Here is a 17214-nt window from a genome sequence, read left to right on the forward strand (position 1 = left end):
GGCAGTCGGGTAAAAAACCCCCGCCAAACAACTTTAAAAAGTAATGAAATAATATTTACTGCCTTTAAGTTCAAATAATTCCTAACTTGTGTAAAGTAATATTTTAGTCCATAATTGTTGTCAAGGTGTGTCGGTAAACTAAAACCTACAACCGCCAAGTCGCTGATCCATTCGGTTCGCTGTGAACTATACTGTTATATGAAATCTCAAATCACACATCTACATTAGCGGTCCCCCGACACACCTTGACAACAATAATTATGGACTAAAATATTACTTTACACAAGTTAGGAATTATTTGAACTTAAAGGCAGTAAATAATAAATATTATTTCATTACTTTTTAAAGTTGTTTGGCGGCGGTTTTTTTAAATTTCTTAATTTAATTTTATTTCATACTTTTTAAACTTGTGTTGGTTATCCATTTTCTGTGGTTATAGTGAAGGATGATTTCTATCAACATAATCATATTCTCATGATTACCATCTATCAATGTCCTTTTCGATGAGGCCGTTAAGAGGATTCCACACCGCCATTTTTTCCATACAAACGTTGTCCCCTGTTTCCTCCCTGGATAATGCTAGTAGAGTTATAATTTTTTTCCTGAATATCTACGGCCACTAATACAATGTCCCTATGTTTTCTTTTTTTTCATAATTTAATTATTAAATAAGATATGAACGTTCAAAAACCCAAAAAAAATGGCCAGATTTTCCACTGTGTTCAAACGTCCAGAAAACAGATTTGGATAGATTATACAAAAAAAGCAAAACATAGAAACACAGCTGAAGCCTTTTTTTAATCTTTAATGAAAAAAGTACTTAAATCGGTTAAGTTTTGGAGAAGGAATCAGGGGACAACGAATCGTTGATTTTCTGGATTTTCTGCAGTTGTCTCTATCGCGTTCTGCGGTATAGGCTTGAGGTAAGGGAGACAGCTATGGATATTACACGTACTTTTTTTTCATTTCTCTAGCCGCTGTGGTATCCTCTTAATATGAGCCCAAACATGAAACCTCCACTTTGCGTTCATACGAAGCTCGGTTCCTATAGAATCCAGGTGATGCTGCAGCAGCAGAATGTAAATATTTACTGTCTATCTACTTCTTACTGGTTGTCGCAATTAAAATGTATGTCTTCGCTCCCAATAGTTTTACCGTGATAAAATATAGCCTATAGCTATTTCGATAAATGGGCTATCTAACACTGAAATAATTTTTCAAATCGGACCAGTAGTTCCTGAGATTAGCGCGTTCAAATAAGCCCTTTTAAATAATTTCCCCCCCTTTTTCCACACTTTCCTCTATTTCTTCGCTCCTATTAGTCTTAGCGCAATAAATATAGCCTATAGCCTTCCTCGATAAATAGGCTATCTAACACTGAAAGAATTTTTCAAATCGGACGAGTAGTTCCTGAGATTAGCGCGTTCAAACAAGCCCTTTCAAATAATTTCCCCCGTTTTTTCCACACTTTCCTCTATTTCTTCGCTCCTATTAGTATTAGCGTGATAAAATATAGCCTATAGCCTTCCTCGATAAATGGACGACACTGAAATAATTTTTCGAATAGGACCAGTAGTTCTTGAGATTAGCGCGTTCAAACAAACAAACTCTTCCCAATTATAATATTAGTATAGAAGATGTTTAGTCTGAGCGATAAGTTGAGAATGGCGAAATACAGAGATAAGGGTCCTAAAATACGTGCGATAGTTCTAATCTAATGAGATTCGGGAAGACGTCTAGAAAAATGTATCGGAAGCGTGTATTAGCACACAAAAAATTGCAAAAGTTATATAAGCAAACTAGCTGTTGCCCGCGACTTCCTCCGCGTGGACTTCAGTTTATAGCGCGCGGTGTCAATAAAATTGGTGTCAAAAGCTTTTTCGGGATCCTGGTACCCCTTAAATCAAAATACCCAAAACAGCCTTGTAGTGTGCACATAATAATATGTTTTTTTTTAAATTAAACATTTTTATACCAAGCTTATTTAGCGTTACACAACTTAGCTGCGTAATGCATTACACAACTTTAGCTTTGCCCAATACTATTTAGTAATTATTATTGGTAGACTGTTGTTTCTGAGATCTATGTTGGCACGTGAGTTATTTAATAACATGTATAACAATCGAAAGAATCGAAATATTAACTCAACCAGTGTTGCCAACTATTCAAAACGTTTTCCCCCTAAAGCAACTTCAAAACCCACTAAATTTCAACAAAAACTCCCCAAAAAATCAAAATATTTAAAATTTCTTGCGGTATGTTCTACTAAGCGCTCAAAACGCTGAAATACACCTTCAACAGGCCAAACAAACAAACAGGCCGCCAGTTTTTAAATACTTCAATCTTTCTTTTTTTCATTGCATACAATGACAACAAATATAATAATCTGTCAGCCTACTGTCAGCTGGTACGACTCAAAAGACTATAGCGACATGTGCTTTGTGCGGCAGTTCCATCTTAAAGGTGGCTTTCGGATCTATGCCACGAGCGACCGCGACCGGTAAAAAATCAAATAAAATGCTACTTTATGACATAGAATATAGGTATCATTTTCTACTGACATTTACGTGGCGACCCATGCTGCCGCCGGCGCGGCGGCGGCGTAAAAGCAAGGTTGAGTAAAATGAAACCTATAGCCTATGTCATAAAGTGGTATTTCGTTTGAATTTTCGTCCGTCGCGGTCGCTCGTGGCAAAGTTCCGAGCCACTTTAAGGTTGTTATTAAAAAAATATTCCATTCTTCAAAATTTTTATCCCCAAAAATATCCCCAAAATATTTTAGCCCCTAAAAACCCACTAAATTTATTTTTTCCCACTAAATTTAGTGAGAAATCCCCATAGTTGGCAACACTTATCTCAACATGGTACCACCTCCTATAGAAATACATATGAGCAAGCGATAGCGTGATCTAGGCGACTCTTGGCGCCATCTGTTTCAGTTTTTGGAACTAACTTAATTTGAACAAATTTACGCATAAACACCCCCTTACAACCCCTTTTTCCAGTAAGAAGTAGCCTATGTCCTTTCTCAGGCTTTAGACTATCTGTGTACAAAATTTCATTACAATGGGTACAGTAGTTTTGGCGTTGTTGTTTTTGAATTTGATATCTAAATTGGTAGGTGAGTTAGTTAGTAACGTGTAAAACAATCGAAAGAATCGACAAATCGAACCTAACATGGTACCACAACTTACAACTTACAACCCCTTTTTTCAGTTAAAAAGTAGCCTATGTCCTTTCTCAGGCTTTAGACTATCTATGTACAAAATTTCATTACAATCGGTTTAGTAGTTTTGGCGTGAAAGCGAGACAGACAGACAGAGATACTTTCGCATTTATAATATTAGTATAGATTAGGTTGCAAAGAAAAGGTAATTACGATTTTTGTTAAAAACTCCGAAACTATGAAGATTTAAGAAATTTAAAACAAAGATTCTTCAAGAGGAGGAAATTTCCATAAAAAAACTCTCGACTCCCGGAATTCTATCTCTAGTATTTATAATTTTAATTTAACGCTGAAAGTAGGCCTCCACGCGGCATTTTTAGGTAGCGCGCCCGGCTTCAAAACCGAGCACGTCACACTAAATATTTTGTTAAGGTATTAAACATTAATTTAAAAATTTAAAAAACTTACGGTGTATTCCGAACACTTCAAAGAATTCGCTCCCGTTGGTAATTTAAGTTAAAGTTAATTTTTCAACAAATTAGACAAATGTTAACTAACGAAATTTTTTCGAACTTCCGTCCTCATTGTACATTAAAAAAAACCGGCCAAGTGCGAGTTGGACTCGCCCATGAAGGGTTCCGCAGCAGCAATAAGGTTTATTTTTATGAAATTAAGAGGTTTTTGATTTATTTTCATATTTCAGTTGATTTAATGAAAGTTAAATTAAGGTTTACCATTTATCTATACTAATATTATAATTGGGAAGAGTTTGTTTGTTTGTTTGAACGCGCTAATCTCAGGAACTACTGGTCCGATTTGAAAAATTCTTTCAGTGTTAGATAGCCCATTTATCGAGGAAGGCTATAGGCTATATTTTATCACGCTAATACTAATAGGAGCGAAAAAATAGAGAAAAGTGTGGAAAAACGGGGGAAAATTATTTGAAAGGGCTTATCTCACGAACTACTGGAGCAATTTTTCTATTATTTGGCACAGATAAGAAGTAGACCACGTGAAGGATCATATATGCTATTTTTTGTAGAGTAATTTTTCTGTGAAATATCTAATTTACGCGGGCGAAGCTGCGCGGAACGTTATATTTCGCGTGGTCACGACATCACGCGTAAACGGCTGGACCCATTTTGCTGAAATTTGGTATAAAAATACTTTGAGTCCCGATAAAGAACATAGGATACATTTTGTTCCGGAAAAATGTACGGTTACTGCACAATATACTTTTATGATTTTCGCGTAAACTATTCAATCTATTTTGATGGAATTTGGTATGGAGATACTTTGAGTCTCGGGAAAGGACAAAGAATACTAATTTTGTCCCGGAAAATGTACGTTTCCCGCACAATAAACTTGAATGACTATCGCCTAAACTATTCAATCTATTTTGATGAAATTTGGTATGGCAATACTTTCAGTCTCGGGAAAGGACAAGGGATACTTTTTATCCCGGAAAATATACGGTTCCTGCACAATAAACTTTTTTTTATGAAATAAGGGGGCAAACGAGCAAATGAGTCACCTGATGGAAAGCAACTTCCGTCGCCCATAGACACTCGCAGCATCAGAAGAGCTGCAGGTGCGTTGCCGGCCTTTTAAGAGGGAATAGGGTAATAGGGGAGGGTAGGGATGGGAAGTGAGCACAGCTAGTGACGTATAAAAAAAACTACTGGCTATATCTCTACTGGTTAGAGGTGGGGGGGGACACATTTTACTGCTTTGGAAGAGTGTCTCTCGCAAACTGTTCAGGTTAGAAAAAAATTATATTAGAAACCTCAATATGATTTTTGAAGACCTATCCATAAATACCCCACACGCATAGGCTAGATGAAAAAAAAAATCTGCACTTTGTGTTACATCGTTGTTTTTGTATCTTTTAGGAGTTTCAGAAAAAAAATATAAAAAAGTTCAGAATTTTTTAATAACAACTTGTTAAGTTAATAAACAATGAAATTGATGATAAAAAAAATTGTTTTTGTAACCATCTTGAGGACGGTAAATTATGATTTTTAAGAGGAACATTTTTTCTAGTGGCCGACCGAAACTGGTTTTTCAGCCGAAACCGAAACTGAACTTTCGGCCTTACTCTCAGTTTCGGCCGAAACCGAAACTTGATAAAACATTTCTTAAAATAAATAATAAAATAAAAAAAAATTGTACTATATTCCGTTTTTTTTCGATTCCAAGTAAGTGCGATTTCACCAAAGAAATTGAACGCGCTTAGCGCACACTAAACCGGTTCTAAACGTATAAACACGTTTGTAACACTCAATTGCATTTCACCAACAACGTTCACAGCAAATGAGTTTTATCTTCAGAATGTCCAATGTTGTACAGTTAAACTTAATAAAAGCCGTTCAAGATCTATTAAGTAGTGTCATGGCGAATCGAAAATCATAAACGAAAAAAATGACAAGATGACAGTTTTGATAGATGCGTTTGGGTAGCTTATGTATCGTTTCTTGCTTTTTTGTTGATAAAATAACGTAACTAGACTCCAAAATGATAAAACCATGTAAAATCATCGCGTGACGTCACATAACTTTTGATTTATTAATCGTGATTAAGATTATGAAATCCATTTGAAACAAAACGAGATTTACATCCCCGTAAGTACGCGTTTAATGAGAACTAAGTTTTATAAAACAAAGTTGTGTGATTGGTGAAATCCTCCCTTAGATATTAACGACGTACTACTGAAAACAAAATCAATTACAGTATATTATTTTTATGGGAAACATGGACACGACCGCGTCGAAGTTCAAAATGAAATTACTAAGTAAACTTGCAGTAGGTGTCAGTAAATCTCGCAAGATATATCCTAATATATCCTACAATCTCACAGTCAAACAAAATTCTTAAGTAAATAAAGATCATACACAATATTATAATCAATTTATCAAAGCATTTACTAAATCGTTTGTTTGGTAAACATTGTTAAAATAGCACGTAATTTGTCAATAGCTATGTATATTAAATAAGCCTGCGTTCGTCGTAGAAATAAAATTCAATAATATAATTTCGATAACAATTAGTTTAAACAATATAATAATATAAAAAAAAATGCTAATTTTTGATTAAGGACTAATCTCGAAAACATAATCTCAAATCACGATGAAATAGACTAGCTGTTGCCCGCGACTTCGTCCGCGTGGACTTTAGTTTATAGCGCGCGATGTCAACAAAATTGGTGTCAAAAGCTTTTATAAAAAAAACCCTGGTACCCCTTAAATCTAAACAAACAGCTGTGCAGTGTGCACATAACATTTCAATTTTTTTTAAATAAAACTTTATATTTTATGCCAAATTTTTAAGCTTATTTAGCCCCCCAATCACACAACTTTACCCATAAACTATTTATCATTGATAGGTTTAAGGTGACGTCACTGCATAAATAAAGTACTGAGTTATTAAATAACGTAAAAACGAAATAACAATCGAAAAAAATCGAAAATCGAATGCATGATAATACCACCTCTTATAGAAAGACTTTTGGCCAAGCGTTAGCGCGATGTAGGAGACGCACGGCGCCATCTATTATAATTTTTGTAGAACTAACTTAATTTAAACAAATTTACGCATTTTCACCCCCTTACAACGCTTTTTTCCAGTAAAAAAGTAGCCTATGTCCTTTCTCAGGCTTTAGACTGTCTGTATACAAAATTTCATTACAATCGGTTCGGTAGTTTTGGCGTGAAAGCGAGACAGACAGACAGACAGACAGAGATACTTTCGCATTTTTTTTTTTTTTTGGGAAAACTTACAGCTATTTACAACTCCAATAAGATACATATTACACAGCGATATGCCAATTAAAAGTTTCCACTAGTGTATAATAGGTTAAAACTTAAATGTAACATACTCAACATCATGACAAACACAATGATCTAAATTATTATGCAACATAATAAATTAAAAAATTAACTAACAATAAGCAACAAAGCTAAACTAAACCTTATTAAAGCACAAGAAAAGGAATATAATTTTTTTTTTTTTAGAAAGGCGTTTACTGAATAGAATTAAAATAGGCATCAGTCAAAAGTTTTCTGATTTTATTTGGTGTAAGGGAGGATATGTCTTCAAGCGGATTTGTATTCAATAATTTGTTAAATCGTGCACTCGACCTTAACACAAACGAATTCCTACGGTAGTAGGTGTTGTAGGGTGGGACATATAGAGGCGTAAAATGACGAGCGTTTCTAAAGGGGATATTAATATTAAATCTACTGAGTAATTCGGGTGCATCTATTTTACTATTCAGTACTTTACTTAGGTAAGCAAGGTCACTAATGTTCCTTCGTAGGCACAGTGGAAGAAAATGGAATTTTTTACATCTGGCATCGTAGTTAGAAAGAAATTATAATATTAGTATAGATGTGGCGAACTGAGCCGGGGCCTCGTGGCAAGCAAGCACGAGTTAACTGCGAAGTTTACCGAACGACGCATGAGTTTCGGCGGGGCCGAAAGTTTCGGCTATATTTTGGCCGAAACCGAAACTATGGCCGAAACTAGATTTTTTGGCCGAAAAACCGAAACCGAAAGTTCGGTCACTAATTTTTTCTTAACTAAAAATATAAAAAAAACGATTATAAACAATTAAATATTGTGATTATGAAAAAAAATTGTTTCTAAAAATAATATTATTTTCAAGAGAATAAAGTTAAGAAAAAAAATTTAAAAGCATCGAAATAGTCCATTTTTTTATATTTTTTTTTTAAACAAATGGCGGAAAAAAATATATTTTTTAGTTAATACATGTCTTTCATTGATATAAAAACAATTATGTGATATTATTATCACACAATTGTTTTTAATTTGTTGTGAATTTATAATAATTGGTGTGAATTTATATAAAACAATTTTTTTTTGACAATATTACTTGGATTTCTAGTTTTTTGTTCAAGTTAAAATAAATATTATAAACAAAGTAGGTATTAAAAATTTTTAAACTTATGGCGTGATCTTGTGAAGTATGTTTAAATATCAAGGGCTCCACGAAGTGAAAAATTTTTACGAAAATTATTTAAACATTTTTTTTAATGTACAATGAGGACGGAAGTTCGAAAAAATTTCGTTAGTTAACATATTTTGTCTAATTTGTTGAAAAATAACTTAAACTTAAATTTCCAACGGGAGCGAATTCTTTGAAGTGTTCGGAATACACCATAAGTTTTTTAAATGGTTCAATTAATATTTAATACCTTAATTAAAAAATTGAAAAACCTACCCACCAAACAACTTTAAAAATTACTCCTGCGTAACTGGTCTGGTTTCATTGAAACCAGAGTGCTCTTGTGTATTGCGCATACACTTGGGCACTATAAAAATTACTCCTGCGTAACTGGCCTGGTTTCATTGAAACCAGAGTGCTCTTGTGATTGCGCACACACTTGGGCACTATAAAATTACTCCTGCGTAACTGGCCTGGTTTCATTGAACCCAGAGTGCTCTTGTGTACTGCGCACACACTTGGGCACTATGATATTACTCCTGCGTAACTGGCCTGGTTTTATTGAAACCGGCCACCGCCCCGAAATCGGTGTGGGAGTTTTTTTATTTATTATAATTACCAGCATTGGACATTGGGCATAATTATTGAAATACTCGTTAGTCTAATTAAATTATTAATCTAATTGCAAACTAAAATAATTAGAATACATTTCATACATATTATTATTAATCAACTTACGGGTAATTTCAGATGCACAATTACTTCATCAATCTGATTAATTTGTAATCTGATTTAAATTACTAAGTAATTACTTTTACAATAAAAACTAGCGTAAAAAGAGAACAGTTTAAATTTAAAAAAGGTTGTCATCCAGACTGCTGCCTTTAGGGAGAGTGCCCAGAATACTAGCCACATTGCCCCGCTGTAAGGCCAGGCTTAATCGCTGGCCAAAATACGCTCCAGCCCTCTGGTCACCTGTGCGATCTATGAGGCGGGATGATATAAGATTGAAAAACTTTTTCATATCATCCCCCCACGGGCCTAACGTTTCAAACGCAAGCGGCAGAAATATGTAGTCACGGCTTAAAGATACATATTTTCGCCGCTTACGCGTTTGCGCTTCGGACGCCGCCGCACCAGCCGTCACTGAAGTTCCATGTAAATAGGAGGCCGCCAGTGTGTCGACACATGTTGCGTCCCACACCAAGCACCTCCCACTTTTCCATGGAACTAATGTTAAGCCGTCGGGTCTCTTGCCATCATCACGGGCAATACCATTCGGCTCTAAAATAGCCGGAACGTTGATGGAGACAAGAGCCCGACGTACAACATCATTCAATGCCGCGTGGCGCGACAGACGACCAGCGCTCCGCTGGCAAGAAAGCCCATGGTGACCCAGACGATCTACCATAGATCCACAAGGGCAGCAGTGTGGATGGTTTGTTGGCAAACCTAGTCGCAGACTGATGGCAAGGGAGAAGGTGGTATTGTCCAGTAACGTGCCTAAATTTGGAGATGGAAGTGCTTGGAGCCAGAGTCCAGATTCCCAAGTTGCAGCAGCCAGAAGACGGGCCCAATTACTTTTTGCCCAACTCTGCACGTGATAAACTAATTATTTCTACATCAACTAAATTTAATCAAAATCGGTTCAGCAGCTTAAACGCAAATTAATAAAGTTTATTGCGTTAAAAACTGAATATTTTCCATGATAAAAAATATTATCCTATGTCCTTCTCCAAAACCTTACGTAATATAATCTACTTGTACTCAATATCGATATCTTATGCCAAATTCATTGTTGTTGACTGCGCGGGAACCGTACATTTTCCGGGACAAAAAGTATCTAATGTCATTTTAATTGATTCAAAGTATCCGCATACAAAATTTTATCAAAATCGGTTCAGCGGTTTAAGCGCAAATCATTTTAGAAACAGTACATAAATGCTGTATACAAAACCTCACTAAGAGGAATAAGCACCATTTTTGTACTCTGGAATATGCTACAGTGGGTTTTCAAAAAAACGGATTTCACTGTTGTAAACCTTATGTTATAAAGAACAAAACTGCATTATTAACTTAAATGCAGGTAGATATTATGACGTAGGCGAGCGAATATTTGAGAGAGACTAAATTCATGTCTTCGAAGTTGGGTTCAAAACGCCTTCGTAAATTTGATGTAACATTACCTACACATTTCAATGTCTAATTAACTTACGAAAATGCTGCTAAAACTATTTGAAAGTAGAGTTAATATTTCAAAAGTTATTATAAAAAAAAGTACCAAATTATGAAATTTTTGCGTGTCGTTTCGATACTGCCGCTTACAATTTATAATTTATAAAAAAAAATGAGCTAGAAAGGATTAAAAATTTAATGTTAATTTGAAGATAAAGAACTAATAAACTATCCGATACCAACAAATAACACATCAACTTACATTAAATAACTAAAAATTATATTTTTAAAATGTTCATAAAATTCGCGTCATTGTCCTGCGCATTGTTTGTTTTAAATGCCTTGCCGATATACTCAACGTGACGGGTTGAAACCTATTTTGCGATAAAATCTGCTGGCTCACTTTATTTGATCGCAGTGCTTTGGTGTGGATAGAGGTCTTCGTTTTATGCAGGTGAGTCTTTGAAATACGTTCTACAAAAATTTCCAAATAAGACGTCATTTACATTTCTCGATGTGTGCCAACATTTGTCTGTTTTTCACAACTTTTTTTTTTATACCAAGTTATAAAGGCCCGCAACATTTCTAAGTTCTTAATAATTTTCTTAGTTTTCTTTATATCAATACTTAATTATAAACGAATTTAGTGAATTCCTCATTTTCCTGAACGTCTTTTTCCTGAATAGCCCTAAAAACATAATGACGATCATTCAGAATAATGACCAAATCTGTAACTGTATTTCAAGAAAACAGGGACAAATATATCGAATCGATGAAATGTCGATATTACAATTAGGTAGTTATTTGACACATTTTCGAAAAATAGTAGTAGAATAGTAAGAAAAGTAGTAAAAATGTTATCTTCACTTCAATATTATAAAGCAGGAGAGGTTGTTTGTTTGTTTGAACGCGTTAATCTCAGGAACTACTAGTCCGATTTGAAAAATTATTTCAGTGTTAGATAGCCCATTTATCGAGGAAGGCTATAAGCAATATTTAATCACGCTAAGAATAATAGGAGCGAAGAAATAGAGGAAAATGTGGAAAAAACGGAGGGAAATTATTTGAAAGGGCTTATTTGAAAGCGCTTATCTCAGGAACTAATGGTCCGATTTGAAAAATTATTTCAGTGTTAGATGGCCCATTTATCGAGGAAGGCTATAAGGAATATTTTATCACGCCAAGAATAATAGGAGCGAAGAAATGGAGGAAAATGTGGAAAAAACGGGGGGAAATTATTTGAAAGAGGGCTTATTTGAACACACTAATCTCAGGAACAACTGGGCCGATTTGAAAGATTCTTTCAGTGTTAGATAGCCCATTTATCAAGGAAGGCTATAGGCTATATTTTTTCACGCTAAGACTAATAGGAGCTAAGAAATAGAGGAAAAAATGGAAAAAACGGGGGAAATTATTTGAAGGGGCTTATCTCACGAGCTACTGGAGCGATTTTTCTGTTATTTGGTACAGATAACTGGTAAGAATTAAGAAATTGACCACGTGAAGGATCATAGGCTATTTTTTGTGCCCTAATTTGTCTGTGAAATATCTAATTTACGCGAGCGAAGCCGCGCGGAACGTTTGATAATAAAATATTATTTGAGAAACAATAAATAGGTATCAGAATTATTATTATTTAACAGGTGTAAATTTTTTATTGCAGGTGACTCGAAAAGGTAGAATATATTTTTTTAAAGGCAGATTTTGGTATTAGCTATATTTTAGGAAATACATTTTTATAATAAATCAACACTTTTACTAACATACAAGTTTTATTGAAAATCCTATTTTTTACTTATAATAATAATAACCCCCACACCGGTTTCGGTGACGATGGCTGGTTTCATTGAAACCAGGCCAGTTACGCAGGAGTAATTTTATAGTGCCCAAGTGTGTGCGCAGTACACATGAGCACTCTCTATTCCTTTTAACTCTCATAACCCAGTGGGACGGACGACCGACACGACTGGCGAGAAATGCGCAGGACCGACTTTTACATGCCCATCTGTGATCCGACGCATGGATCATCTTACTTGTCAGACCCTGACTTCCCTGTTCTGAGTGTCAGACAATCAGGTGATCAGCTTGCAATATTCTAAGTCCTTACTAAACTTGGAAATAACAATCAACAATATGTTTCCAACGCGGGAATCAAACCTCTGAGTCAAGAGTCACGCTCTGGACCACTGGACCACGGAGGCGTTTATAATAATAATAATATAATCAGCACGAATACGGATAAGATTTTTAAAATAATCATTATTCTCAACAAATTGTCATTATTCTAAGTAAACACGTCATTTTCCACAAATTTTGTCATTGTCATGAACAACAGTTTTTACTTAATATTAAATATCTCTTAAATTATTTAATTTTTTTTCGTGACTCTTACAGAAAGGGAATTCTATTTCGGTGTCTTTTAACACCAGAAACATTCAGAGCAATATTTAAGGGTTTTTTAAAAAACACAATTTTTGGCCTAAAATAACATTTTGAGTAGATTCACCCAGGCATCCGCTAAGAAAGGATTTTGATCAAATCCACCTCCAAAATTCTCCTCCAAACTCCAGGGTTAAAATACGGGATGAAAGTTTGTATATAATAATACTTCTTAACGCGAGCGAAGCCGCGGGCGAAAGCTCGTGTGTGATTAAAGCATAATTTCAAAATAATATTAGCTCAATGCACTCCTTCACCATACAAACTATTACTGTGCAAAATTTCATTCACCTACGTTTCTGCATTTTTCGTCAAAAGGGATACAAAGTTTCTCGCTTGCGTATAAATTATCCTTTATTTGGTGGACCATTATTTTAATTTTAATGTAACAAACAATTTATTAGTCACAAATAAAATGTAAATGCATGGAAAATTATTATTATTATCAATGTATTATGGATATTATGCTTTCCCCTTTAATTTTTAGAATGACAGCCTGGCAATAGAAAGATCTATTAGACCAGCCTTTCCCAACGTGGGCGAATGCCCCCTTGTAGGCGCTGAAGGTCTAAAGGGTGTGGGACCCAGAAAAAAATGGGGGCGTTGTGTAGATGCTTGCGGGGTGATTTGTTTCATCTGGATGCATTTTAATTTGAATTAAAAAAAACCCCGCCAAACAACTTTAAAAAGTAATGAAATAATATTTACTGCCTTCAAGTTCAAATAATTCCTAACTTGTGGAAAGTAATAATTTAGTCCATAATTGTTGTCACGGTGTGTCGGGGGACCGCTAAGTAAACTACAACCTACAACCGCCAAGTCGCTAATTATCTTGATTCAATTCGCTGTGAATTGATCCTTACACTTGTTATGTGAAATCAAACATCGACATTAGCGGTCCCCCGACACACCTTGACAACAATTATGGACTAAATTATTACTTTCCACAAGTTAGGAATTATTTGAACTTGAAGGCAGTAAATATTATTTCATTACTTTTTAAAGTTGTTTTGGCGGGGGTTTTTTTTAAATTTCTTAATTTAATTTTATTTCATACTTTTTAAACTTGTGTTGGTTATAGTGCAAAATATTAATTCCTATCAACAGAATCATATTCTCATGATTACCATTTATCAATATCCTTTTCAATGAGGCCGTTAACATGAGCCCAAACATGAAACCTCCACTTTGGGTTCATACGAAGCTCGGACCCTATAGAATCCAGGTGATGCTGCAGTATCAGCATGTAAATATTTAGTGTTTATCTACTTCTTACTGGTTGTCGCAATCAAAATGAGCCCAAACACGAAACCTCTGCTCTAAATTGGCGAGGAGTTGGATATCCTATTGATTACCAGGTGATGCTGCAACACTAGGTCAACTTTCCATTATTATGTGTATATGTATATTGTATATTCACAACTAGAACGAAATATAAAACCCATCAAATGACTACAAGTTGCTAACGGCCTTTCATGAACCAGATAAACCCTGATTGTCCAGCACTGAGCAGGCTGATGATGATGAATTATAGCTAAGAACACTCTCGATCATGTCAGCTTTCAAACAAAAAAAACTAGATCAAAATCGGTCCACCCGTTTGGACGCTACGATGCCACGGACAGATATACAGACAGACAGACACGACAAACTTATAACACCCCTCTTTTTTGTGGGGGGTTAAAAAAAAGAGGGCACTAAAAATATAATTATATTGTAGTGGGCAGTAGACAAAATAAGTTTGGGAACCCCTGTATTAGACATAGAAGACCTTAGTGAGTCTGAGTCACTGACCTCTATAATACACTGGACAGGCGATCGCTATCAATAAAGTGTATTATAGAGGTCAGTGGTCGATAGGTCTAATCATGGGCGTATATAAGGGTGGGGGGGGGGTCCTGGGGTCCGGACCCCCCCCCCCCCCCCCATTACTTTCTTACTTGTGAAAATAATAAAGTATTATTATACTGTGGAGCGTATAACTTTTTTTTAATAAATCTATACTAATACTATAAATGCGAAAGTATCTCTGTCTGTCTGTCTGTCTCGCTTTCACGCCAAAACAATCGAACCGATTGTAATTAAATTTTGTATACAGATAGTCTAAAGCCTGAGAAAGGACACAGGCTACTTTTTTACTGGAAAAAAGCGTTGTAAGGGGGTGAAAATGCGTAATTTTGTTCAAATTAAGTTAGTTCCAAAAATTCATAATAGATGGCGCCGTGCGTCTCCTACATCGCGCTAACGCTTGCCCAAGAGTCTATAAGAGGTGGTATTATCTTACATTCGATTTTCGATTATTTTCGATTGTTATTTATTTTTTACGTTATTTAATAAATCAGTACTTTATCTATGCAGTGACGTAACCTTAAGCCTATCAATGATAAATAGTTTATGGGTAAAGTTGTGTAATTGGGGAGCTAAATAAGCTTTGAAATTTGGCATAAAATATAAAGTTTAATTAAAAAAATTGAAATATTCTGTGCACACTGCACAGCTGTTTTGATTTAAGGGGTACCAGAGTTTTTTTTATAAAAGCTTTTGACACCAATTTTGTTGAAATCGCGCGCTATAAACTGAAGTCCACGTGGACGAAGTCACGGGCAACAGCTAGTAAGAAATATATTCAACATTCCGACATTCAAATTTTTATTTCCTAAACAGGTTACCTATTTGCTGCTGTGGAACCCTTCATGGGCGAGTCCAACTCGCACTTGGCCGTTTTTTACGTAAGCCCCTTACCAAATATATTATATATATATTATATATAATATATATATATATATATATATATATATATATATATATATATATATATATATATATATATATATATATATATATATATATATATATATATATATATATATATATATATATATATATATATATATATATATATATATATATATATATATATATATGTGGGTGGGCCGTGGGTCTAATTATGCCGTTTAGGTATTACAATTACTATAATTTGCATTTTTATTAATGAAGCCCTTAATTAGCTTGAGTAAAAGTAATAATGACAGTATCAATATTAATATATATATTAAAACAATATTTTACTTTATCTTATACATTACATACATTCATTATAATTAGTTAAGCATATTTACAATTAAATTCTTTATGAAGTTTTAATAGTTAAAACTAGTTAATTTACAACTACTTAGCCATTAAATTATTGCATTTTTAATGAGGCAGAAATATAGGCAAGTTTTTCTATGAAACAGTCAACAAAATTAATATTTTAATTTTTAAGGCAAGTATGCTAAAATTTGGGTAGTATGTTTATGGTCAATGAGAGAATCCATTATCAACATAAAAATTCTATACATTGAAGCAATAAGTATTGGCTGGTATGACTAAACTTGTTTACCTTTACTTAAGGTTTTCATGGCATTAAAAAAACATTAAAATCTTGCAATTTTCAAACTGCAATCTTTGTGAGCTAAAGCATAATGTGTGAACTACTTTCATAGGGAAAATTTGGTGCCAGCATAAGATATTAATAGATTGTACGGTGAGCTGGGAGCAGCTATGAAAAAGCGATACAATATTTACACTACATGTACTCAACTACAGCTATTTTTATATATAATGTGCCTATTTCAAGAGGAAAAACGTGCAAGGTGCAATAGCCGCGCGTGTCATTGAGCTCTTCTAATTGATATAAGATTCATGCAACTTCTTACACACAGTTTACCTCCGCCGATGTCCATCTCACGAGTCACGACTACGAGACGAGTCCGACTCTCGTCCGACACTTCACAATATTTCAGCTACGCACCACTTCATATTCGTTAGCACTTAAAAAACTCAATTTCGTTAAATGAACGCACTAAACCTCACTATTGTAGGAGCTATTTTAGTAAAACACACACGATGGGTTTTGTAAATCCAAAACTACACACATACCTCCACAAACATGATCCGATATTTAATAACTGTCTTCGCAGTTCGCTCTTCCAAAGAACTAGTTATCAAGGTCTCGTCTCGAATACACAGCGTGCACGATTCCAAGAAATTCGGAAACAGGTTATACAATCACTTCATTTATACACAATAATTGTTATTATTTAAAATACTCTAAATTGTTGTATGATTTTGTTCACGTAGCAGTCTTCCACTTATTTCGAGTTAAAACTTAAGTTTGTATTCGCATCAAACTTTTAATTCACTGGCGAACGAACAGTCAAGTTGCAAATTGTGATAAAAATAAGTACATCTGTGTGCGTTCAATCGAGACTTCACACTTCAAGGGATTGATAACGATTGGCCACTTACCGGTCACATGACTCTCACGGCTGTCAGCTGTCAATACAACTAAATGTCAGTGTCATTTCAATGACATAACCAGTGTTACTAGCCCCATGACTTTAAGTCGCCCATCATAATAATCGTTTAACTGTCACGCCATTTTCGAAAAATTTTCAATTTTCAAAAATGGCGTGATGGTTAAACGAAT

General features: G+C 34.7%; 1 protein-coding gene across 5 annotated transcripts in view; it reads right to left on the reverse strand.

The window, feature by feature from the left end:
• Window positions 1-17002, reverse strand: part of LOC121737408 (embryonic polarity protein dorsal-like) — a 64800-nt gene extending 47798 nt beyond the window's left edge. For 2 of the 5 annotated variants that reach the window (XM_042129111.1, XM_042129085.1), the window contains exon 1: window positions 16453-17002. In XM_042129111.1, coding sequence (XP_041985045.1) covers window positions 16453-16468 — 16 coding nt within the window. In that variant the 5' untranslated portion in view covers window positions 16469-17002. Of the gene's footprint in view, window positions 1-16441 lie in introns of all 5 variants that reach the window. The other 3 variants (XM_042129104.1, XM_042129090.1, XM_042129098.1) reach the window with 2 other exon arrangements.
• Between the last annotated feature and the right edge of the window lie 212 nt (window positions 17003-17214).

The sequence above is a fragment of the Aricia agestis genome, chromosome 2, assembly GCF_905147365.1.
Source record: "Aricia agestis chromosome 2, ilAriAges1.1, whole genome shotgun sequence".
Taxonomy (NCBI): Eukaryota; Metazoa; Arthropoda; class Insecta; order Lepidoptera; family Lycaenidae; genus Aricia; species Aricia agestis.